The sequence below is a fragment of the Tiliqua scincoides genome, chromosome 1, assembly GCF_035046505.1.
Source record: "Tiliqua scincoides isolate rTilSci1 chromosome 1, rTilSci1.hap2, whole genome shotgun sequence".
Lineage (NCBI taxonomy): Eukaryota > Metazoa > Chordata > Lepidosauria > Squamata > Scincidae > Tiliqua > Tiliqua scincoides.
The window spans coordinates 195,300,865-195,325,486 of record NC_089821.1 but is presented as its reverse complement, the minus strand read 5'-3'; the positions used below and the strand labels follow the sequence as shown (position 1 = coordinate 195,325,486).

The 24,622-nt window shown below is 42.5% G+C and overlaps 2 protein-coding genes across 2 annotated transcripts in view; one reads left to right on the top strand and one right to left on the bottom strand.

Annotated features, from left to right (window-relative positions):
• The window catches only part of FIG4 (FIG4 phosphoinositide 5-phosphatase), an 83,327-nt gene extending 70,316 nt beyond the window's left edge, over positions 1 to 13,011 (bottom strand). Inside the window, exons 1-2 of the mRNA XM_066613353.1 lie at positions 12,832 to 13,011; positions 2,120 to 2,218 (exon numbers count right to left, since the gene is read on the bottom strand). Of these exons, the coding sequence (XP_066469450.1) occupies positions 2,120 to 2,218; positions 12,832 to 12,894 (162 nt within the window). The 5' untranslated portion in view covers positions 12,895 to 13,011. The remainder of the gene's footprint in view (positions 1 to 2,119; positions 2,219 to 12,831) is intronic.
• An 83-nt stretch (positions 13,012 to 13,094) lies between these two features.
• The window catches only part of AK9 (adenylate kinase 9), an 88,100-nt gene continuing 76,572 nt past the window's right edge, over positions 13,095 to 24,622 (top strand). The window contains exons 1-5 of the mRNA XM_066613332.1: positions 13,095 to 13,159; positions 14,971 to 15,095; positions 18,758 to 18,821; positions 22,190 to 22,242; positions 23,070 to 23,166. Of these exons, the coding sequence (XP_066469429.1) occupies positions 14,979 to 15,095; positions 18,758 to 18,821; positions 22,190 to 22,242; positions 23,070 to 23,166 (331 nt within the window). The 5' untranslated portion in view covers positions 13,095 to 13,159; positions 14,971 to 14,978. The remainder of the gene's footprint in view (positions 13,160 to 14,970; positions 15,096 to 18,757; positions 18,822 to 22,189; positions 22,243 to 23,069; positions 23,167 to 24,622) is intronic.

The following is a 24,622-nucleotide window of genomic DNA, read 5'->3' as shown; positions in this document are numbered from 1 at the left end:
GGGAATTCCTTAAAAATTACAAAATATAGTTGCATATATAAGCCTTTACAGAATGGGTTCTTCCATGTCCTGGTAAAAAACGGATATATTTATTACTAATCGTTTTCCTACACCTTTTAAAGTGCACCTAACTCAAAAGCTAGGAGTGGAATAGAAGCAAAGTAATTAGGTTCAAAATGGGAATTAAATGTAATCCCCAGTTTAAAGTGTTTTGGATTTTCTTCATACTCTAGACACCCCTTCCTATGAAACTCAGATTGAAATAATATTATAAAATGTAATTCACTCTAACACAGAGTAGCCAAAAGAATTTTTCTTACAATTCATTCCAGTGACATAAGATATGTCTTATGACATAAGACTAAAGACATAAGATATTAAAAGACACAATGGTGTGGTTATAAGTTGCAATAAATGTATTTATATTAACATATAGCCACACACTTGGGCCTTTGCAGCAGGTCCCTAAATCAAGAAGGGAAATGAATCCAAATTGTATTTTCTTATTGCTGTACATCACTTTTAGAATAGGAAAATAATTTTCACCATAACCAACACTAAGCTTGCATAAGTCAAAGAGAAAAAGGGAAATGATATGTTGTTCCAAGTCTTGGTCTTAATGGTAACAATGTTCACAACAACTGCTTAGTGTGGGACTCAGGCAAAATTGTAGGTGAAACTGAAAAGCTTCTCAGTTGATCTTCAGTTTTTCCTTGGGAACTATTGGATAAACATAATCCTAATTCTCTAGAAATTGAATCAATTTTATTGGAAAGAAATCTATAACCACACCAGATAGGTTCAGGAAATCCCACAGCCTTCCAAATTACTCAGATAAACACCCTTTCCGCAATTGGAGCCCTCAGAAAAATTATTCCAACTTGAAAGTCATGCCTTTGTCCCTTTCCTTGGCCAAAACCTTATGCAAATTAGCTTGTGGCTGCTTACAGGGTCTCATTCAAGTTACTGTACAAGGCTCTACCTAACCCATTACTTCTTAGGTTGATCTTTGGTGGCGGCCACTTGTTGGCTTGTGATGTTCCTTGCTGTGAGGGATTTGGTCTGGTGGTTAAGCTGAAGGCTGCCTGAAGAATGCTAAGCAGGAGCAGTCCTGGTTGAATTCTAGATGGGAGATTGAAGCTGACAAAGTTGTCCTAAGAGAACAGAGCCAGGAGGAGACGCTCTTGTGACCTCACTGAGAGAGGGTGATGGACTTGCAAATGATGCTGCAGGAGTGTGGAAAGTCAGCTTCTAAGAAAGAATGATTAATAGCTTAATTGACCTGAAGCTGCTCCTGCTGGAAGCTTGGAAGTCATACCTAGATGCTAGACATGATGACCACATTGTGAAGGATTCCATCTGGAAGTGAAAGGTTCAAGGAGTTGCTTGTAGAACAATTACTATAAAAACTCAATTGCAAAAATGAGTTTAGCCTGCCTATGTGAACCTCCTTGAGTCTATAAGACACTCACAATATGTTGTGAGTCAGTGAGAAAGGCAGTATACAAATGCTGCTGTTGTTTTTTTTACTGTTTGATTTTAGCTGCCATTATATTGTATGTAAACTTTATTTCCCTTTGGGTATTTTGGAACAATTGAAATATCTGGGGAAAATGGCACTTCAGAATTATGGGTTGTGATGGGCTGTGATGTGTTTTCAGGAAAAAAAGTTAGACTTTTACAGTTCTTGCTCATAGAAGCATTCGAGAAAAAGCCACATAGTCAGCAAATTACATCACTGTGTAATCACTTCCTCAAAACACGGTTATGGTGATAAACATGATCTTTTGAAATTCTTGATCACAACCTTCAATTCAGATGCTCACAGTAGAAGGAGGTCCAAGTAAAAAACATACACAAAAATTGTTCTGCGTGAAATAATTTTCTAAAATGTTGTATGTTCAAGAGTAATTTCCAGCTATAGAAAAAAATCAAAAATCATTTACTACAGTTTAGTTCATCTACTGGGACACTATCGCATGAGAGAAACGAATATTCTAGAAAGAAACCTATTATGAGAAAAGATACTTGACTCATTTGAATTCATCATACTGAAATATTTAATTACTTTCTGAACACTTTATTTTTTCATAAATGTCTCAAACTGTGAAGTACTCACCCGATCATCAATAACCACCAAATCCTTCGGTTCTGTGCGATCAATTTTCAAGACACGATATTTAGTTTCCGAATGATTGCTCCCAACGAGAAAATACCGCTGGGGAAAAAAAATAGACACTGTAAAATTAATAGTCATTGCTAACATAACTGCAGGCATATCAGTCCAGTTGCAAAATTAGCCCCAGTCCTATCCAAGTGGCACGCCCAGGGGAGCACATGCTCCACCAGCACACCTGGCCTTTGTGCTGTTGCAAAAGCACTGAAAAAATGCTTTGTAACAGCGGGAAGGCTGCATACACTGGTGGGAAAGCCAGACTTTTCCCGCTAGCATTGGCTCATGCAGGGACATCCCCAGAGCAGCAGGTGCAGCACAGGGGAGGAGGATGGATGGTGGAGGTGGGGAAGGGGTGTCTTGCCAGAGTTCCTCCTCACTAGCCCTCGTGCCCACTTAAGGCTAATTAGTTTCCCTTGTTAAACTCACAAGTGCAGCAAGCAAAAGTCAGAGCCAAGTCACGGTCTACAGATTCCAGGTAAGCCAGTCCAATCAGTCAGAGTTGCCACGCCGAAGTCCAGAGTCAGTCACTCTCCTCTCCAACCTGCACTCCTTCTACAACCCACACCCCCTAGTTCCTCCAGGTGCTGTTTATATATTTCTAGATTCACTTTAGCCTCTAGTGGCTGCAGCTGTGCAGCACACCTCCAGCTACCACCTGGTCTTTAACCCTACATTTACTTAGAGCAAGGGGCACTGTGGACACCACACCCTATCTCCTCGGTGATATCTTCCACAATTTCACTACAAGAGTTGAACGGATGCAAAAAGGGCAGGCCCAGGAGGGAGTGGGATTGGCAGCACTGGCATGCATCTATCTTATCCCCTTTCTCTGGTCTGATCTGTCAACATGGATTAACTCAGACTTGTTCCAGCAATATCGCTGGTGTGGCTCTAAGATGACTAACTGTGACTGCTGGGGTTTACCCTGGGCAAGGGGACAAATGCCCCCTTACCCTGGGGAGATGTTCAGCAGCTGACTTGCCCCTGTGTGATGCAGTGTAGCTCGTGCTAGCAACACTACACTGGTGCAGGGGAATTTAGGTAGGATTGGGCTGTATGTGTCTCTAAAAGCAAAACTAAACTATTAAAACATCTTGCTCCAGGCTCAGGATTTTAGGTATATTATAGGTAGTCCCCTATTTAAGTATAAGTTAGGTTCTGGAGACCTGTAGTTCAGCTGAAACGTTCTTAAGTTAAAACATATTTGACATAAACAAAATTGAGAACAACTTTCTGTAGTGGTTGAAAGACTGTATAGAAATATGTATTTCTATAAATAAGTCACTACATATAAAATAGATGATTCACTACCTAGTGAATGTGCATTCTGTGAGAACCCAGCTTTTTTGATGCGTAATGTATAAAAGGGCCTCAGAGCAGCTTAGATGGGTGGCTACATTTTTATTAGTTGCATTTTATAAGAAGTTTCAATTTTCATTTGTATTCATTGGAAAGGAACACAAGTAGAGTTCTATTAAGTACTCTGTTGGTTCTCCTTTAGCCACCATTTCTGGGTCTCCAAAACGCAGTGTCTTTCGCCCCCTCACAAACCAGCGCTAGTGTGCGTGCACAAATACATCAGAGCTGGCAGACAGCACCAACATGAAAGCACAACACAGATGACCTTAAGGATGTCCATAACTTGGATGTCCTTAAATCAGGGACTAACTGTAAATGGAGATCCTTTATCCATCCCCAAGGCCTATATAGGTCCTCTATTCCCATTTGCAAATTCCGAAAGAAAATCACCTAAACTGAATAAAAAGATAGCTAGCTCTGCAATTTTTGTCTTTCATCTAATAAGCAGAACCTAACAGAAACTACAGTAAGTAGTTTACTTCACATGAAGTTTATTGAAATACTAAATTAGTATTTCAGTATATCATTATATTCAGTATTTACTTCTCCTGCAATATTCTTTCCAGGAGAAGATCACCACAAAAATTAAACTTTGCACAGAGAAGCAGTTGTCTTCACATACAGAAGTCAGGAAAGTAACACCACAATCCTATGCACACATGCTCAGAAGTATGTGCAATGCGGCTTATTCCCAAGTAGGTGAATATAAGACTCAATTAGGTTTATTTCTGAGCAGAGATGCACAGGATTGTGCTGAAAGTTAGTTTATTTTAGTACTTTATATCGGGGTGCCCAAACCCAGCCCCGGGGCCACTTGCGGCCCTCGAGGCCTCTCAATGCGGCCCTCAGGGAGCCCCCAGTCTCCAATGAGCCTCTGGCCCTCAGGAGATTTGTTGGAGCCCACAATGGCCCGACACAACTGCTCTCAGTGTGAGGGCAACTGTTTCACGTCTCACGTGAGCTGTGGATGAGGGTTCCCACCACTGCTTTTTGTTTCACACCTGTGATGCAGTAGCAAAGGAAAGGCCAGCCTTGCTTTGTGCAAGGCCTTTTATTGGCCTTGAGCTATTGCAAGACCTTCATTCATTCATATAAGTTCATCTTTAATATATTCATTTATGTAAACTTATGTAAATTTATTCAAATTTTAAATGTAAATTAGTTCTTTCCCCCCCCCCCGGCCCCCGACACAGTGTCAGAAAGATGATGTGGCCCTCCTGCCAAAAACTTTGGACACCCCTGCTCTATATTAATTGTAATTGCCAAAAGTAGCACAGGGGATAGATCACAAACTGGTTTGGCATTGACACACTAGGACCAAACACTGCTGTGGAACTTGCACTTCAGCGAAATTCACCAGATCTGCACATTAGCTCTTCCAGAATGCAGCCAACAACATTTTTAGTCTGCTAAGGTGTTTCTGTTGATTAGCCAGTGTTTTTCATTGTTTTCCTGCTAGGTTGTGTTTGTGCATGTTAATTGCTGCTGCTCTTATTGCATTACAGTGTTTCTGTTGCTTTAATCTTTTTGTAAGCTGCTCTGGGGAACTACATAATTGAAAAAGCAGCAAGTTATAGAAATTATTATGTTAAAATACCTTGCAACTCATTCTGAGTCATTACAATACAGTGGGACAAATAACTAAATATTTTCCTGTCTATCTTAATTATAAAAGAAATTACTCTGCATTTTAATGAGAATATTCCACATCGCTCCTTGTATTTGAATGGTGGCTTTTTTTAAAAAAAGAAAAATAACTTTTAAAATTAAAAATTAAGATCCATATAGCAACTTGTTCCAGTTAACTAGCAGCCAGGATAGAAACCACATAAATGCAAAACAAATGTTTTCCCTATCCAAGTACTCTGAAAACATGTGCAGTTACAAATTGCTGTTTTAAAATGCAAAAGCTAAAGCAAATTCAGCTGGAGCTGGACAACAGCAAATGGTATTCTATTCATGGAACAGAGATTTCCTTAACCTTCCTCCACCACTCAACCCCCAGCTTCCCCTTCTCAAAAGTCAAGTGCCTTAACCCATTTATTTATTTATTTATTTATTTATTTCAAAGATTTATACCCCGCCTTTCCTCTGCCAGTGCAGATGCCCAAGGCAATTTACAATATTAGACTGAGCTTGTAAACTCAATTGAGCTAGTAATCATATCGAGCTCATAAACTCAATGCGGCTTACTTCTGAGTAGTCATGTTTAGGATTGCATTGCAAGATAAATCAATTCAAATTGAAATCATTTCATTGGTGTAGTTTTCCCCATTTTTGATACACAAATAAACATGAATCAAATTTCTGTTTCCATTTTAAAACTCTTTAAAACCACTGTCCGCCAGTTGTACTGTATACAGTATGCAACAGACAGACAAACAAAACTAGTTTCAATATCAAGGGTAATTGACAGCATGAACAGAGAGCGCAGAACTGGCTTATTGTAGGCCTCACTCATTCTTTTCATCAATGCTGACCGTTTCCAGCATTGATGGAAACAGGGTGCACATCAATCATAACACTTACAGCTCAAATCTATGTACATTTATCTGGAAGCAAGTCCCTTGGAGTTCCACAGACTTTACTCCCAAGTAAGTGTGTGCAAGACTGTAGCACTAACTACGTAGAGAAAAATAATCAAATAACGTAAATGTGGTGGCTATACTCTTAGGAATTTGCAGGATTGTTTCCAGACTTCTGTTGTTTAAAGAGTCTTCTTTTCCATCTCCTAAGGACAACAACACCGTCTTCCAAGAGAAGCTAATCTTTATGGCCACATACAACCCTGAATCAGAAACAAACATACACATTGTGACTCCCATTATTGAGCTAATTCCTTAGCAAACAAAGGCTGAATCAGTATAATTTAAAGCCAGCACTGCCCACTTTCCATCTGCACCCACACTGTGTGATGTCACAGGCAATATGGACAAAGCTGAATTCTGCACTGTCATATAAGTGACCTCAAAAGCTTTCAAAATTCTATATTTACTTCATACTAGCTGCATCCTCCCTGATAAGGAAAATCATCATTACCCCCAGGCTGCTCCGAAAAATCTTTTTTCCAAAAACTTTATCCAAGTTTAACATAAGTGGCCTACCTCTCCCAAATCACCATCATTTGACCTCTTCCGGAGGGCTGAACAGTCAGCAGCAGCTTCTGAATAATAAAGGCCAGAGCATGTGAAAATTTCATCTACTAAGTCATTTTAGACCAACTTACTCCCACACACAACCAGAGCATGTGGCAGCTATGGCTGACAGCCACTGCCTATGGTAGCTGTGAAACAGGCCCTAGGAGTTCAAATAGATTATAGGAAATGCCTTAATCTTTACTCAAGCAAGTATAGTTACTATGTGACAGGAGACCAAGGGAAAAGGCCATGAAAGTCACTTTCCACTGATTCTTTATAACATTACAGAAGACCCTTTCAGACAATGTGCAATATACTGCTCAATGCACAAATGCTTGCATATGTCTTATCCACAACACTCTCCTCTGTTCAGAAGCGTTACTTCTGTTAATGACTCATACTGTAGAGCAGGGGTGTCCAAAGTTTTTGGCAGGAGGGCCACATCATCTCTCTGACACTGCGTCAGGGACTGGGGAAAGAAAGAATTAATTTACATTTAAAATTTGAATAAATTTACATAAGTTTACATAAATGAATATATTAAAGATGAACTTATATGAATGAATGAAGGTACTGCAATAGCTCAAGGCCTATAAAAGGCCTTGCACAAAGCAAGGCTGGCCTTTCCTTTGCTGCCACTACTGCATCACTACTGCAGACATGAAACAGCAAGCAGTGGAGGAAGCCCTCATCCCACAGCTCACGCAAAAGGTCAAACAGCTACCTTCATGCTGAGAGCAGTTGTGTTGGGCCAGTGCCGGCTGCAACAAATCTCTGGAGGGCCAGAGGCTCATTGGAAACTGGGGGCTCCCTGAGGGCCGCATTGAGAGGCCTCGAGGGCCGCATGTGGCCCCAGGGCCAGGGTTTGGGCACCCCTGCTGTAGAGCAACACACACTTTAAAAATACTAACATATTAAGAGATAAATAAAAAAGAAGGCATTATAATGCCACACTGTAGAGTCGGTAAAAATACAGATATCATAGAAAAAGAAAAAAAAGTGGTCACTACATGTCTTAAATATGTCCTCTTGTACTTCCATCTAAGATTACAGTCAACATTATCATCAGCATTTGCCAGACATCTTCATGGTACAATTCAGCATTGATAAAGTCTAAGCATGCATATCAAGTCTGTCTATTATTCATGAAGAGCAAACTACAACTGCAGTATCTATTTCACCAATTTGAAAAGAAACACTTTGGTCAACCCAGATTACAATTTACAATTGCCTAAGAATGTTCCACACAATTAGACTCAACTAGAGTTCCACAGATGTTCTGCACATGCACTCACAGACCCAGCTACCAGTGAATGCAGAAGACTCTGCTTTCTGGAGGGTCAGGAGACACTCCTCACAGACAAGAGAGATGCAGACACAGAGCTGGTCTACAACACTGCAGCGTAAATGGGGAAAGAAGCCAAGAGCAGCCAATGTGCATCTGTGCAATACCTCCCAATGCCAAAGGGTTTCTATGCCTTGGTTTTCCAACACCAGAAGTATACAAGAGCTGAAACTTGATTAAAGTATTTTTAAAAGTCTCTTTCCTCTAAAGTGGACATTTGTTGCTTCATCAAAGTTTATAAAACAACCATTTGAGCTGATTGGAAGGGAAAAGTTCACTCCCTTCTCGCAGAAAATGAAGTGCTCATGATAAGAGATTTAGAGATTGTATCGCTGTGTATTAAATCTACTATAATCCATGAAGCAATAAAAATCACTGAAATATTGGAGATAGAAACATGCTTCTACTTGGCACCTTTGTCTTGTGGGGTTTATGTCCTCGTATTGCTCTGCAAATTATCCATGCTGGTTCTGATGCAAAAAGCAGTCACATAACCCTCATGTAGCCTGAGCCTATGTATGTTTACATGGAAATCCATAACCACAGATTCTATGCATCTTTGCGAACAGAACAGCTCTGGGGAGAAAAAAGTAGTCTGAAGATAAAATGTGATAAAATCCATGATAAAAGAGGCAAACCTCAGAGGAAGAGCATGCATTTTAAAATGCATATGGCTCCAACTTCAATCACTAGTCTTGTTTTTAAGGACAAACTATACTTCCCCATCAAGAACCATGGTCAAAATACCTTTTTGAGTTCAAGTATTATAAGTAGTGCACAATAGGCCATATACATATGAGAGAGATAGTACAGCAGTGATTCTCAAACTTTTAGCAGTTTTTAGAATGGGAATCTGTCAGAACCCACTGGGAGTGATGTCATGATCGGAGGTGACATCATCAAGCAGGAACATTTTTAACAATCCTAGGCTGCAATCCTACCCACACTTACCCAGGAATAAGTCCCACTGACAATCATTGTTAAAAGCATATACACAGTAGCCTGCTAAAAGTAAAGGTCTGTAACTTTCCCCAAATGCAATTATATACCGTGGTTGCATCAAGTCTAATAGATTAAAAATAAAATACTGAAATGGATGGGGACCCATCTGAAGATGGGGACCTGACCCACAGTTTGAGAGACACTGTAGTATAGCATTTGGGGGGGGGGGGCAGGAACTGACAAGTCAACATAGATACAAGGATCCATCACTTGCCAGTACCATCTTGTATACCATCAGGGGGATCATCCACTGTGCCCGCCTGACTAACCTTACATATTTCCCAATTTTATGCTCTTTAACGAGTTGAGCTCTGAAGTTTAATCAGTAGTTAGATTACGAATATTTACTTTCTATAAAACAATGCAACTTCCTCTCATCCTTGATGCTGAGGAGAAACTGGAGACACACTATGACTTCCCTTTGCCAGTCAGCTGTAAAGCCAGCTGAGGAGAATTCTGAATAAGACATTTGTTCTATCTGCTTTCAGTTTCATAAAAGTACTCAATACAATCGAGACAGGACTAGGAGCATTAATGAACTCTACCAAGGAATATGAGAAAACTAAGATCCACTGAATTCAAATATAAGTTTGGTAGCATGCTACTTCAGCAAGCGCAAAGCATAAATTAGCACCAATTAGATGAAAAGTAATTCCTTTCATTCAACATGCAGTAATGACTCTCTTTTACAAAGCAAGCAATTTTCAGTTCTTCCTGCAGAGAGAGCAGTTTCACCCACGATTGGGATGAAGTGAAGAGGTCTCTCATCTCTGGACAAAGCGAGCCCCATACAAATTCAATCTATTATTACATGAAAACCATTAAAGATCTTCCGATTACAAAAGTCTCCCTCTTTTGAACACAATTTTTAACCACAGCTAGCCTGGCAATAACCCCAACAGCTGTTTCACCCCTTCACTCTGACATAGCCCATCTCTAGACGTACTTCTTACATTCTGGATTTAAATCATGCTACTTTAACAAAGCGTCACATTATAAAATGCAAAGCAAGCCCAAAATAGCCAACCACTACCAACACTATTTCCTTTTGTAAACACATTTCTTGAAATTATTTGTACCCAAAGTCACCTTGGTCTATTACTGAAGTGTAGGAGGAAAGACTGAAAAATTACATAGATCAAAGTAATTAAGCCAGTCTTTTATTAGCAGTAGGGGTAATTTAAACACATGCGTGTGCGCACACACTAACTTTTTATAGACAAGACATGAAAAATGGGCAGGGATGGGATGAATACAAGTTAGTAACCCAACACCTGCTTGTTCTCTCTGAGTTTTTGAGTACAGAGAACACTATTAAATAAATGCAATCCCACAGTCAAAATTTTGGTCTAGCCTAGACGCCTTTAAAAGGGGATTGGACAAGTTTCTGGAGGAAAAATCCATTACAGGGTACAAGCCATGATGTGTATGCACAACCTCCTGATTTTAGAAATGGGTTATGTCAGAATGCCAGATGCAAGGGAGGGCACCAGGATGAGGTCTCTTGTTATCTGGTGTGCTCCCTGGGGCATTTGGTGGGCCGCTGTGAGATACAGGAAGCTGGACTAGATGGGCCTATGGCCTGATCCAGTGGGGCTGTTCTTATGTTGAATAAATGAACATAAGTTCTTATGTTCTTATGACTTTCCATTTATTCTAAGAAAATTAAATTCTGAATTTAAAACAGACTTTAGAGAGTCAATAGACAAGCATAATCAGACAACCATTGAGTCACCTAATGCGTGAGACACCTAAGAGCCCAATCTTATGTGCGTCTATTTAGTAGTAAGTTCCATTAGTCAATGGGGCTTACTCCCAGGAAAATGTGGATAGGAAAGTGCTGTGAGCCCATAGCATAAAGTGAAAGGTTAGGTGTTAGCTCATGAATTGTTTGATGCTAGAGAAGTTCATGGGCTGCTAACTGGGAAAGGCACAATGCTAATTTAAGGGATGAAACTGGAGCCTCCCCAGTCTGCAGAAATGCTGTCAAAGAAGGAGGCAATATGGGACTCAGTTTCTTTGCAAAAGAAATAGAACATTAAACAATAATTCCATCCATACATGTTGTGAACTGACCAGTGGTTGCCAAGAAAAACAGCAGGTGCAAACACTTAGTTGTAGGGAATTCAATAATCTTCCCTCAAGGAAGTATTTTAAGGTAAGAAGTCATACAGGAACATAAGAATCTTATAGGATCAGACCAAGCTTCTATTTAGTTTCTACAGTGGCCAACCAGATTGTTCAAAATATCCACACAGTCAGTCATGAAGGAAACTTCAGGACATGAAACTGATCCTGAGCAACAGGTATTCAGAGGCATACCAACTCAGGAAGTGGAGTTGGTTTACCTATATTTAGTTGGTTTACCTCTGTTTACCTATATTGGTCACATTTTCCCAATGCTCAATCAACAATACTCGGCAGGCAACATGCAATTTCCCCTAAATGCTTTTTGCAACAACATGTGTGAGACAGACTGTAGCCCCAGAACATATGACCTCATGGCAAAAGAAAACAGTCTGTGACCAGTATAGACAAAAAGTGATGCTTAAGCATGTACAGTACTCAGATATAAAATTATAGGTGGCTATTGGGAAAAAAAGAACAAATGCCTTTTACTGTGGGGCTTATTTCTGAGTAGACAGAAGGGAAGTAGTAGACAGAAGGAAGGAGCAAGCGCCTCCCTGTACTTCTAGTCATTTGCAGCCCTCAGGGACCCTCAGGGTCCCCAATCTGGCCCACAGGGAGCTCCCAGATTCCAATGAGCCTCTTGTCCATCAGAGACTGTTGGAGCCTGTGACTGCCTGTTGCAACCACCAGAAGCTAGCTGTGGGCCAAGTTAGACAAGGTCTTTTATAGGCCATGTGTGTTCAACTTTTCCCTGGGCATTATTTCAACCCCCCACCCCCACCCCATTGGCCCTGAACAACTTATGTCTCCATGGGTTTCTGCCTTGGTCTGTATGTTTTAACTGTGCAAGAGGTGTGTGGCAAACAGTCCATAGTTCTCATGTGGTTCTGCACGCCTGTAATATAGTTCTCCTGTGTATTACAAATAAGGTCAGTAAAATTCATTCATTCCTATAAGTTCTGTGTCTAATATACTCATTTATGTAAATTTATTCAAATTTGAAATGTACATTAATTCTTTTTTCCCCTGGCCCCAGACACATGATGCAAACCTCCTGCCAAAATGTTTGCCCACCTTTTGTTCTTAGTCTGTAACATCTTAATTTGAAACAATCCGGGTGCAATTGACAGTACAGTAGTTAGGGTGGGCGATCTCTCAGCCCATTCCTAGGTATATTAACCCATTTTTGCCCACAGGTGTACACATTTGGTCCCTGCTTGCAACATGGGGCAGAAATTGTTTAATTCATATGGAAATCTCACTGTGTTCAACAGAACTTACTCCAAAAGTGAGCTTTAGGCTGTGTGATCCTATACACACACATACTGTACTTGGGAGTAAGAGCCCACCTAAGCGTATCTACTCAGAAATAAGTCGCATTGTAGTCAATGGGGCTTACTCCCAGGAAAGTGTGGCTCGGATTGTAGCCTCAGAGCCCTAGCCAATGCATGTCTACTCAGAAGTAAGCCCCACTGTAGTCAATGGGGCTTACTCCCTGGAAAGTGTGGATAGGACAGGGCTATCGATCTGTAAGCGCCCGGAGGGCTCTGCTCGGCCATGCTGCGTCGAGGGGGAAGAAGCAAGCGGCTTCCCAGGGCTGAGTGCCGGGCAGCGGGAGGAAGGAAGGAAGGAAGGAGCGGCGCTGTGCTGCGCTGCGCTGCGCTGGACGAGGGACTACTTACAGCTCGAGTCTCGTACAGCACCAGCTTCTGCACAGAGCTGATGATTGGAGCCGCCGCAGGCATGGCGGCCGCAGCCCCCCCGGGGTCGCCCCCTTCTGAGGGAGGCCGGGGCGCCTGGGCTCTCAGGGGAAGACGGTTCCCGGCGCCCCTTTCGCTCAGCTTTGGCCGGCCAGAGGCAGGCCGCTCAGGCTCCACTCTGAGCAGCCGCGGGAGTCAGCCGACAGGGCGCTCGCGGTCACGTGACTGCGTTTGCCGCCCGGGCGGCCATCTTGGGTTTGGGGCTGTTGCCCGTCTCCGCCCTCGTTGGCAGCCGCACGTCTACTCAGAAGTAAGTCCCGTTGCGTGCAATGGGGCTTACTCCCAGGAAAGTGTGGAGAGGATGGCAGCCTGGGATGCCCACCCCGCATTCATTAGCCGCTCTCTCCAGCTGCCTCTCCGAGGGACGGCGCTGCCTCTGCGCTTCGCTCGCCGTCAAGGGTGGAATCCTAGGCACGCGCACAGCCTCCGCCTGTCTACTCAGAAGTAAGACCCACTATAGCCCATGCGGCTTACTCCCAGGTAAGCGTGCGTGTGATTGCAGCCTCTCCTGCTCTGGACTTACTTCCGAGTGACGTGCTTGAGGCTGCAACCCTCTGCTCGCTTTCCTGAGAGTAAACCCTATGGAGGGCAATGGGACTTACCTCTGAGCAAACAAGCAAGCGTACGACTGTGTTCTAAGGCTGCACCGCGCGCAGAGCGGTGGTTTGGAACAGCGGGGTTGGGGGCATTTCCACTGCCATCATTTGCAGTAACTCCCCCCCCCCCCGGCATAAGGAGCTGCAGCGCTGCTCAAACCGATCTCCTTTTCAAAAAGTCAGCCTCGCGCAGAAAGGCTGCACGCTGATTGGCTGGAGCGGGCGGGGCGGGGCAGGTGGCGGTAACCAAGGTGACGAGGGACACAAATCACGACGGGATACTGCAGTGTAGGGGGGTATCGCATCCCCAGTTCAGCTGAGGCTGCTGCATTAGCGACGCCGCTGGACCCGGCTTGGCTCTGCTGCCACGCAGTAAGTGCTCCCGGCTTGCTTCTCTGCCAGCACCTCCAGTGGGGGCTGCCCCCCACCAGCCTTCCCCTCATTCCCCACCTCCAGCCTACTCAAGATGACCTGATCCAGGTTAGTTCCCTCTCATGGGCTGGCGACAGTATATTTCTTCATACCTGCTTTGCACTCAAGGCGGTCTCCAGTTCCAGAGCCCCGTCCTAGGCACGTCTACTCAGAAGTAAGTCCCATTCTAGTCAGTGGGGCTCACTCCCAGGAAAGTGGGGCTAGGATTGGGCTCTCTGGCTGCAATCCTGTCCACACTTTCCTGGGAGTGAACCCCATTGACTAGAATGGGACTTACTTCTGAGTAGATGTGCCTAGTGTGGGGCTCTCAAACTGTGGTTCCCAACCTTTCGGAACCTGCAGACCACTGAGGCAAAAATAGGGCTACATCGTGGACCACATGCAAACCCCAAACCGCCCCCACACACAGAATGCAATTAAATTTGTAATAATTGAACAAGATTCATTGGAGAGTTATTAGCTTTATTGTTGATAGAAAAGATTTGTGGGTTGCTGCTGTGAGCAATCCATTCTCTGCCCTCTCTGGGGGTCTGTGGGGGAGCACCGGCTTGGCAAAATGCTGGAAGTCATCGAAAGTGATTTTTTTTTTTTTTTGAGACCTTGCAGACCGTTTCTAGGATCTCATGGAACACTTGTGGTCCACGGACCACAGGTTGGGAACCATCGGTTTAAAAGAATGGTGTAATAACTTCTGATGTGTTAAGAACAGCACATGGAGTTCAGCCATGGCTTCGCAATTTAGTGCTGTTTTTAGGATAAGCCTGTCAGTAAATCAAACATCCTGACAGTGCAGAGGTTCCCAAACTGTGGGTCGTGACTCAATTTTTGGTGGTCTGCAGGACTGGCAAGACAGATTAGGCTATGTGCATCAAAGGTTACAAACTGCTACTGGGGAGGGGACACTGCTGCCCAATCTCCATTATAGCCACAGAGGCTTGAGCAGTAGCTTTTTTTTTTTAGGTGAGTCCCAATGCTAAAAGGTTTGGGAACCACTGCTGTAGAGAAATCTTCATAATTTTGTTTCTTAAAATAGGCTTAAAGATGACATCTCCAGAGGAGGAACAGCCTTATCCTTTTGTAGATATATATGATGAAGATGAAGAAGACAGAGTCTTCCTTATGTCTAAGCCTACTTGCTTCCTCATCCTTGGAAAACCAGTAAGACTTTTTAGTTTTTATAAAATTGGCTCCTCAGTTTAATTTGCAGACAATGCAAACTTGTGCATGTCTTCTCAAATGTAAGACCCAATGTATTTAATGGCACTTACTCACAGGTAAGTGTGTTTAAGATTACATCTTGACAGTTGAACCCTATGCCTTTTGTCTTTTTCATAACTGTCCCATCAGCCTGCAACCATATACTCACCTATCTGGGTGTAAGTCCATTAATCACTATGGAACTTAGTAGTCTCTTATAGAATTGCACTACCAATTCAATAAGACTTACAGCCCAGTCCTATCCAACTTTCCAGAGCTGGTGCAACTGCAATGCACCCTGAGGTCAGGGAACAAATATTTCCCTTCACTAGAGGAGGTCTCCATGACTGCCCCCTCCACCACAGAATGCATTGTATGCCTTGTTGGCACAGCTGGATCAGTGATGGAAAGTTCGGTTGGACTGGGCAGTTATTCCCTGGTCAGAATGTATAACCATCACAGTATTTTCCACACAGTTATTCAATAATTGCATTAGACAGCCTTTAACTTAAGAGTTAGTAACTTGAAAACTTCCTCTTATACTTGTCTATAGGGCTGGCAAGCAAGACTTCTTATGCATAGGTGCCTTGAAGAGTGCACTACATGCATTCCAGCACCTTCCTTTCTGCAATGTATTTGATGAAAAAGAAAATTAATAATGACCTTTTCCTCCTGCTTAGTGATAGTTTACCTTCATTTCACCAAGGAAGCTGGAAATGGCCCTCTGCCAGTCACATCACTCCATGTATAGTGTAGTATAATGTCTCAATGCGAATGGGGTGGGGGAAACTGAAATTCACACACTCCTTTGCCCTGCTGCTGGTTTCTCTATCAGTTTCAAGGCAGCCCAAAACACTGCAAAAAGTTTCCTCCTCACCCAGGCAAGGAAATAGCCCTGGAGCCATGGAAGAGGTTTGCCTTACAAAGGAACAGTAACACTTTTGGAGCCCCTTAGCCAGCGAAGAGGGAAAGGGGGGGCGGGAAACCTCTGTAGCCAGAGCACATGCAGCAAGGTGAAGTGCTCACTCGAGCTAACACACACACACACAGGCAGGTGCGGTAACAACAGAGGGGATTGCTTTAAAAAACCCAGGGAGTGTTTGCCAAATTCCCCCCTCCCAGATGGTGCAGGCTCTCCATGCTCCAGCCTACGGAAACGAAACAGCCCAGCAAGCAAGCCTTCCCAGCAAGCAAAGCATGAGATTTAGGCTACAATCCGATCCACACTTTCCTGGAGTAAGCCCCATTGACTAGAATGAGGCTTACTTCTGAGTAGAAATGCACAGACTGGACTCTTAAAAGCTCAGCATCCCACCTGTGAAAGAGGGAGGAGCGGGAGACGAAGGAGTGGAGCGGATTGATAACAGCTGCCTTAGTTTCCTTCCATCCCCAAGGGTCAGGCTGCAGCATATTTGCGTAGCTCTATGGAATTTTGCACAACGAGGTTTTTGTTAATCGTGCCTGGTCACGGAACTAACACATATAAATAGGTTCCACCTGTACATCACACTGTTCTTCTGTATCATTTGGAGTGTCAACCCAGCTGCCATCAGGAATAGGAGGAAACAGCATCAAAATTCTTCCTGCCAGGCAAAAACATTGCATCAAATACCTAGCTGCTATGTTGGCAGTGTGGAGGCCATTCCCAGCTTCTTCCATGTGATGAAAGTATGTACTATCACAAGATGCTGCCTTATACAATCAGATGATCTATCCCAGTGATTTTCAATCTTTTTCATCTCACAGCGCACTGAGGAGGCATTAAAATTGTCAAGGCACACCATACTGCTGAACAGGATTCCCTGATGTCCAACTAATATATGGCCCTCCCCCAAACTCCCATGGAACACCTGCAGACCATTCATGGCAGTGTGCCACAACACACTTGGTGGGCCAGGTGAGCTTCCTGTGAGATACAGGAAGCTGGACTAGATGGGCTTTTGGCCTGATCCAGCAGGGGCTCTTCTTATGTGCTTATATTCACAGTGGTTGAAAATCACTAATCTAGCCCAATTTTGTTTATACTGACTGGCAGCAGTAGCTACCCTGGGTTTCAGCTAGATCTTTTCCAGTCTTAGGACCCAATCCTATCTTCCAACACTGAAGCAACTGTACCAACAGAGTGTGTGCTGTGGAGAGGGGGACAGTCACAGAGACCTCCTCAAGATAAAGGAATGTTTGGTCCCTTACCTTGGTGCTGCATTGTGGCTGCATCAGCTCTGGAAAGATGTATAGGACTGGGCCCCTACTTGGACAAGCCAGGGATTAAACTTGGGCCCTTTTACATGTACATTATCAATGTTATGATCCCTTCCCAAAGATGCGAACAAACAGATAAAATGTAGACCAGCTCTAGTAACTACATTGAGCATTCCAGCCTTAGGCTTACTTGAAACAAGTTTCCACAGTTTGAAAAGAATTTATTTCCTCTATATAAGTATATTTATATTCTTAGCTGTATATCCTGTTGTTGCAAAGCAAATCGAAGCCTATTTATTCAAAGTTATGTTCAACTGAATTACATGGAACTCACTTAGTAGTAAGGATATTTTAAGATTGTGGCCTTAAGTGGCATTAGGAAGCAAGTCACATTCACTTCTGTGGGATTGATTTCCATTTACTGTATTTAAGAGCAGGCTGGTTGAAGCTCCAGTACTTCTAAGTCCTGGGGCTAGGCAAATTCTCTCAAGTAAATGTCCATAGGATTGCACCCTAAATGTGATCCAGCAAGCCCAACTTTGCACTTGCTGCCAAGATTTTGAAATTTGTTTTATCTGCCAACCCCTCTTGAAACCCTGTTCATGGAGTTTCAAAAGAAGACTGCAATGTGGAGTTGCTCCTGTTTTAGGTACAACTAGACTCTCCCTTAGGCAAACAAGTGATAGGATGTAAGACTCCCTGGGGTTTCAGCTTCTTACGGCATCAGTACCTTCTTCTTAGGCATCAGTACCTATTTCGCTCACAGCCCAATCGTAACCAGTTTTCCAGTGCTGATGTACCTGCAATGCAGCCCCAAGGTAAGGGAACAAACAAACCTTACCCTGTGGAGGTCTCTGTTACTGTCCCTCTCTCTTCATCATGCAGCAGGCACTCTGTTGGCACAGCTGTATCATTGCTGGAAAGATTGGGCTATCACAGTGCAATCCTTTGCAAGTCCACTCAGAAGTAAGCCCCTTTGGTTTTAATGAGGCATACTACTATAAAAGTATATGTAGGATTGCAGGCTTAGTGGGACACATTTACTTTTTTATTTTCAGAATGGAACTTTGTGAATAGATGTATGGCATAGAAAGTTATGACATGGAAAGGTGCTTTCAGTGCTTTGGCTGTCCAGAGCTAACAAGTCAGAAAGTGTCAAATATGATTTTGCTCTGAATGTCAGCAAGGAAAACCAGAACACAGTTTTTGTTTGTCAAAAATAGCAGGTGGTTTATTCTATAAGAGATTGGGGCAATAGTCAGGATTTCTGACCTTATGAGACCTAGTAATGCAAAAGTATTTCTAATTGCTATTGAAATGAAATTCAGCATCTCCATTGTGTTTTGTTGTTATATTTGATGCATAGCTAAATTGTTCTAATTTTAAATAATTGTCTAGTTTTAAACATTTTTTTTTATTTTAAGGGTACTGGGAAGAAAGTATTAGCTAAAAAAATAGCTCAGAGTTGGAAATGCACACTCATTGATGGTAAATATTAAAAACATAGCATTCGTTTGATTATAAGAACATAAGAAGAGCCCTGCTAGATCAGGCTCAGGGCCCATCTAGTCCTGCTTCCTATATCTCTCAGTGGCCCCCCAAATGCCTCAAGGAGTGCACAAGACAACGAGATACTTGCATCTCACTGCCACTCCTCTGCATCTGGCATTCTATTTACCCTCATACCCTCCAGGAAGACATCGGATTGCACTTGGGTTTAACTTGTGCTACTATTTCATTCTTTGCATTTTTTATGTTTTTGAAAATTCCAGGCACCTGTTAGATAAATTGAATGACCTGCAATATCTTCCTGAATAATTTTACCATTTCTTATTAAAGGCTTGTACAGATAATTGAATAAAAAGGAAAGGCCTTTGTCTTCAGTCTCTGGTTCAAAGCTTGGTAGGAAAATGATGCTGGCCATTTTTGAAAAGAGAACTCTGGACTAGATGAACTTTTGGTCAGCTCTGATCCAGCAAAGCTCTTCTTGTATTATATGCTCTTACATGTTCAGACATGTGCCCCAACTTCAATCACTGTGATTTTTGAAATGTATTTACGACCCAATCCAAAGGTGCGGATGAACCAGCACAGCCCTCCCTGTGCTGCTCTGTGTGCCATATAAGGCACATCTGCGATGACTCACAAGCCAGTAGTGCTGGTACAAAAAAATGCACCAGCCTGCCGATATCACATCCAAACCCTGTACCAGCCAGAGCAACTAAGAGTGGCATGAGAGCTGGGAGTGGTTGGCAGGAGGGCAGTTTGGAGGCAGGGAGAGGTCATTTTTGAGCAAGGGAGGGTGGAACAGGATTGACCCGGGAGGAGGTGGGATCAGCAGTGGCTGTGCATTCCATATCCTAACCCCCAGGAGCGGGCAAGTGGGAAGCGGAGTGGGGCTGGGATTCAGCACTTATGCTGGATCCCAACCCCCATTCCCGGGGAGCTCAGAGCAGCTTCAAGCCGCTCCACTCTCCTCGAACTTGTGCCAGCTCAGGAGGTGGCGCAAGTCCAAGGAGACCCATAGGGGCCAGTGTTCCTTACCCGAGCCAATTCGGGCCCCTATCCTGCTCTGGATATAGTGCAAGCCTCTTGGCTTGCCTGTTCCAGTGCAGGATAGGATTGCGCCCAAAGTTGTGTTGCCTATAGTATAATCATTTAATCCCTTCCAAATAGACTCCAACATAGACAGTAACAGGCTTCAATCTGATTTTATCTGGTAAGACCAGTAAGGAAAAAGTGGTTATCATGATGGAAACACTTCCTTATTGAATATATAAAATACTTCTGCCACAAATCATGAGTACTAATAGTATTAAATGCTTTATTGTAAATGCTTTCTTCATTGTAGAAAGAATTATTGTTTAATGGCCAAATTAACATTTAGGTTTAAGTGGGCAAGCAATCAAATAAATGGATATTTAAATAAATATTCAAATAAATGGGTATTCAAATAGGTACAGAATCTTTTCATATGTACTAAGTTTTAGGATCCTTATACAAAATATGTTAGACATTACACTGAAATGTATAGACAGATTCAGGGATCTGTAAAAAAAGAAACCAAGATGAGGATTCTCCTTTATGTCCTTTAGGAGATTACATAAAAAATGGCAGCTCTTCAGTACTTTCATCAAGCGCTGTTGAGAGCACGTTGTTTAACAGGTTTAGGGCGCAATCCTAACCCCTTATGTCAGTGCTTTCCTGCACTGACATAAGGGCAATGTAGCTCTGAAGTAAGGGAACAAACAGTCCCTTACTTTGATGAAGCCTCCGTGAGTGACACCCAACTGCAGGATGCAGCACACGTCCCATTGGCACCGCTATGCCAGTGCTGGAAAGCACTGACATAAGGAGTTAGGATTTCACCCTTAGTTTGTAACAACAAAATATGCTGTAGCTGCAGCTTTCCCTATTTTTCTTCCCCTTGGTTGCTAAAGCCAGTCTCATTTTGCCTCCAGTAGGTGGAAAGGGTGAATGGACTGAAAAACATGACATGGAAGAAGTCTAGGCTGCAGCATGTTTTCCTGGTGTGAAATGATTAAAGGGCATACATTCACTCTGCCAATTTCATCATCTCCTGTGCTGATGAGGTTTTTTTTAAAAGTCTTAGTCATTCCCCAGGGTCAATCTGCTCCACAAAGGACAGACATAATACCCTTGGTGATCTCAGACCTTTGAGAACAGTTATTTTAGGTTTGCAAGAATGAATCGTTTGTCACACAGCAAGGGCAGTGACTAGATTCTCTCTCACTCAGGTCTGATCATCATAATCAGCATCAGGATTCTGAGCAAAAAAGCTTAGATTAGGAAGGGGCATCTGAAACATTACCTACTTTGCTTCACTAAATTTGTTTCTCTGTGATTCTGTCATTGTGAGTTTGAAAGACTGGAATCTTTGAGCTTTAAATTGCAATATGCTTTTACATTATATCTGAGACAAGTACCTTTTTAAACTTTGCTATTTACTGATTGCAAATCTTGGTACACTATGGATTGCATTACTGTAATTAGAAGAGCATGGGAGCCCTCTGGTGGCTAAAATAAAACTTTTGTGGAAATCAGAGTTCAAACTAGAAATCAAACAAGAGATCTGTCATCAGGATTTCATTGTTTTAATTAGCAGCCCTTGATGATCAGGGAAGTGGCGCTGGTGGTGAGGGTGTTTAACCCCTTCCTCTCATCCAATTTCCTCAATCTAATTCCTTCCCCTTCAAAACTCCTAGCTTCTTGGAGAGGGAAAAGATAGGGATTCTACTCTATAATTCCTGCTATCAGATATTTAACTTAGAGAGCACCTTGATCATGTTTGAATTCCAGTAATACTAACAGCATTAAGATATCTTAATTGCTGGTTTTCTATGAGAAAGTGGGTCAGTATATTCTGGTATTTTGTTTTTCAATAAAGGATGAAATCAAGGTCAACATATTTTGCAACTATCATTCATGTGCTTATATATAACAGCAAATAAAATCAATTCGTTAAAAGGCAGTACAGAAATCAGGAAAAACCAATGAATATATCAATCACTACCAAAAGTCAGTCTAAAAAACCAAGCTCGTCCAAATGATGAGAAGTAAACAATGGGGACAGATCCCATTTTTGTTTTAGTAATGTCCAAATAGTAGCTTGTGTATTTCCTCCTAATGATATGCCGTACCAAAGTGCACACCAGGAACAATTTCTACACCTTACCACTGTGGGATGGATGTAGATTGTGGGTGTATAATGAGGTTTATGGTAATTCTTTGTTTAAATTGCTGTTGTTACTATGCATTAACCTAATGCACATGTGCATGCATAGCACACCATCTGAAAAGTTAAAATTTTCTTCCATATGATTTATTATGTTTAGCTTTGGAACTTATAGATGAACACCTGACAGCAGAAACAGAATATGGACTCAAGGTAAAGCCTGTATTTTATTACTTTAATTAGGATTTACTGGGTTTATTTTATATTGTTCTATTTATTTAAGGGTGTGATTCTCAAACGGTTTTCCATGAAGTTCCAGTTCATCTCAACAGTACTTATGCCTATGCATTATTGTGAGGTTTGGTTATAAGACAACAATTGCAGGGCTAGACTTGAATTTAGGAGTATCATCATTATTCTCACTAGTAACAGACTTGGGTGGACCAAGTAAGTCCCTATCATTTGGAAACAGAATGAGGCCATCTGGAAATAGTGATTTCTACATACCTTACAGAATTTTGAGGTATGCAGAAGTAGCTCTCATAGACAAAACGTACTGATCTAATTAATTGAGATCAGGTCTCCGGAGGGGGGTGGCATTGGCATTGCTGGCAATTTAGCAGGCGTAGATCCAAGTAGACCTGTTGCTGTGGATGGGCTTTCCCAGGGACTAGGAGATAGATGAATGTTCCCTTACCTAAAGGAGTCCTCCAGACTGCAAAATTGCCCCATGGGATACAGTGCAAGCCATGCTGGTCCCACTGCATTGGTCAGGGGAATTTAAATTAGATTGGGCTGCCAGTTAAGTACCATAAAGTTCAGTGGTGGGCAAAGGTTTCTGGGGGATGAAAAGACAAAAATCTTTTTTTTCCTTTCTTTGCCTTGAACATCCCAACCCTTCTGCAAGCCCTGAACAGCGCTGTAAGGCTGGCTAGAGATAGTCTAGAGCTAGTCCAAAAATGCTGCAATATTATGTGTCAGGTCCAAACTTGCATTTTTATATGCTTGATATAATACAATATCTTACTTTTTCCCTTTAGTGTAAGGACTTGCTTTATCAAGGTCAAAGTATTCCTGAAGAACTTATTATCAAGATACTTCTGGAAAAAATTGAATCTCCAGAGGTTATTCATTTCGGTACATATTTTCTTTTCCCTTCTGTCTCTTTAGTATGCTCACCGGAGTCCTATAAATATGCACTTTTATAAAGCCGAAACATGGAGGTGGTGGTGGGACTTAAAACTGACCTATTAGCTATTTGATCTCCTTGGGCATAAAGTGACCATAAAGTTCATTTTCATACTTCATTTTGCTAGTAATAATAGATGACGGATTCCATATAAAGTATCAGAACTCAGTTACTTGGATTTTGTAGGACCTTAAAAAGCACAGTGTTCCTCTCCCAGTGTTCAGTGTAAATACGATTTACTTATTTACTTATGCCTATGCTGTAAGGCCACTTGGAGCCCAATCCTATGCATGCTTACTCAGAAGTAAGTGACAGGTTCTTCTGCTGCTAGAAATAATTGTACAATGGATGCTGTTTGGTGTGGATGATCAAACCAATCTGAGCTAAGAGCAAAAACCTTTCTCTGCTCTACCTGGAGTTGCCAGGTAGTATGGGACCTTCTGCATGTAATGCATGTGCACTATCACTGAGCAATGGCTCTTCCCAAAATTCACTAACAACCCAATCCTATGGTTTTCCCCACCTTAGCATGCAGCTATGCCAGAACTGCATTCTGTGGGGGAGGGAGGCTTGGGAGAGGTTAAGGAAAATATTTTCCCTTACCTCCCTGTAAGCCTCCCTATTGCTAATAGGTCTTTTTGCTAATAAGTCCGAGGAGTCCGAGCTTTAGTTGTCACAAGTTGGAGGAGATAAAGAGGGCATACTGCTCGCTCCAGAGGAGTTAGAGTCTGGTGCAAGTCACCCATGCTGGGTGCCAATCCCTCCTGCATCTGACATGTCTCCTGCCCCCCCCCCCCGTTGCAGTAATGTCTGCCCCATCCCTTCTTCTTGCTGTCATGTGCTGGGTGTCCATAGCTTCTTTGGCAGCAGACTGGAAGAGTGTGGCTTTGCATGCTTCCAGATAACCATTTATGACAGCTGGAAAGCATGTTCTGCCACCAGAACGCTGGTTCTGGCAGCAGATTGTGAAGACAGAATTGGACCGTTACTTATCTTATAGGGTTGTAGTAAGAATAATATCAAGACAATATGTATGAAGTGCTTTCCATACTGAGAAAGAATGGGCATCAGTGCTATTATATGGCTCATGACATGCGTAATTACAGGTTGAACCTAATTATTCACCTGGGCTCCATTCCAAACACTCAATTGGTGGGCAAAAATGAACTATAGCAAATCAATTTAAAAAACAAAGTTTCTTTGCTCTGGTGACTTAAAAACAGCCTTGCTAACCTTTTGATAAGATAAGAGTCATTAAGAAGACAATCCATCAACCAGTCCTCCTCCAAGAGCTTAGAAAGCTTCACTCAGCCCCTCCCTTCACCAATGATCACCTTTCTTTCAGGTGCTCAGGGGGAAGAGAGGGGTTGCTGGAGAGAGAAGGATTGATGGATTGTCAGCCAG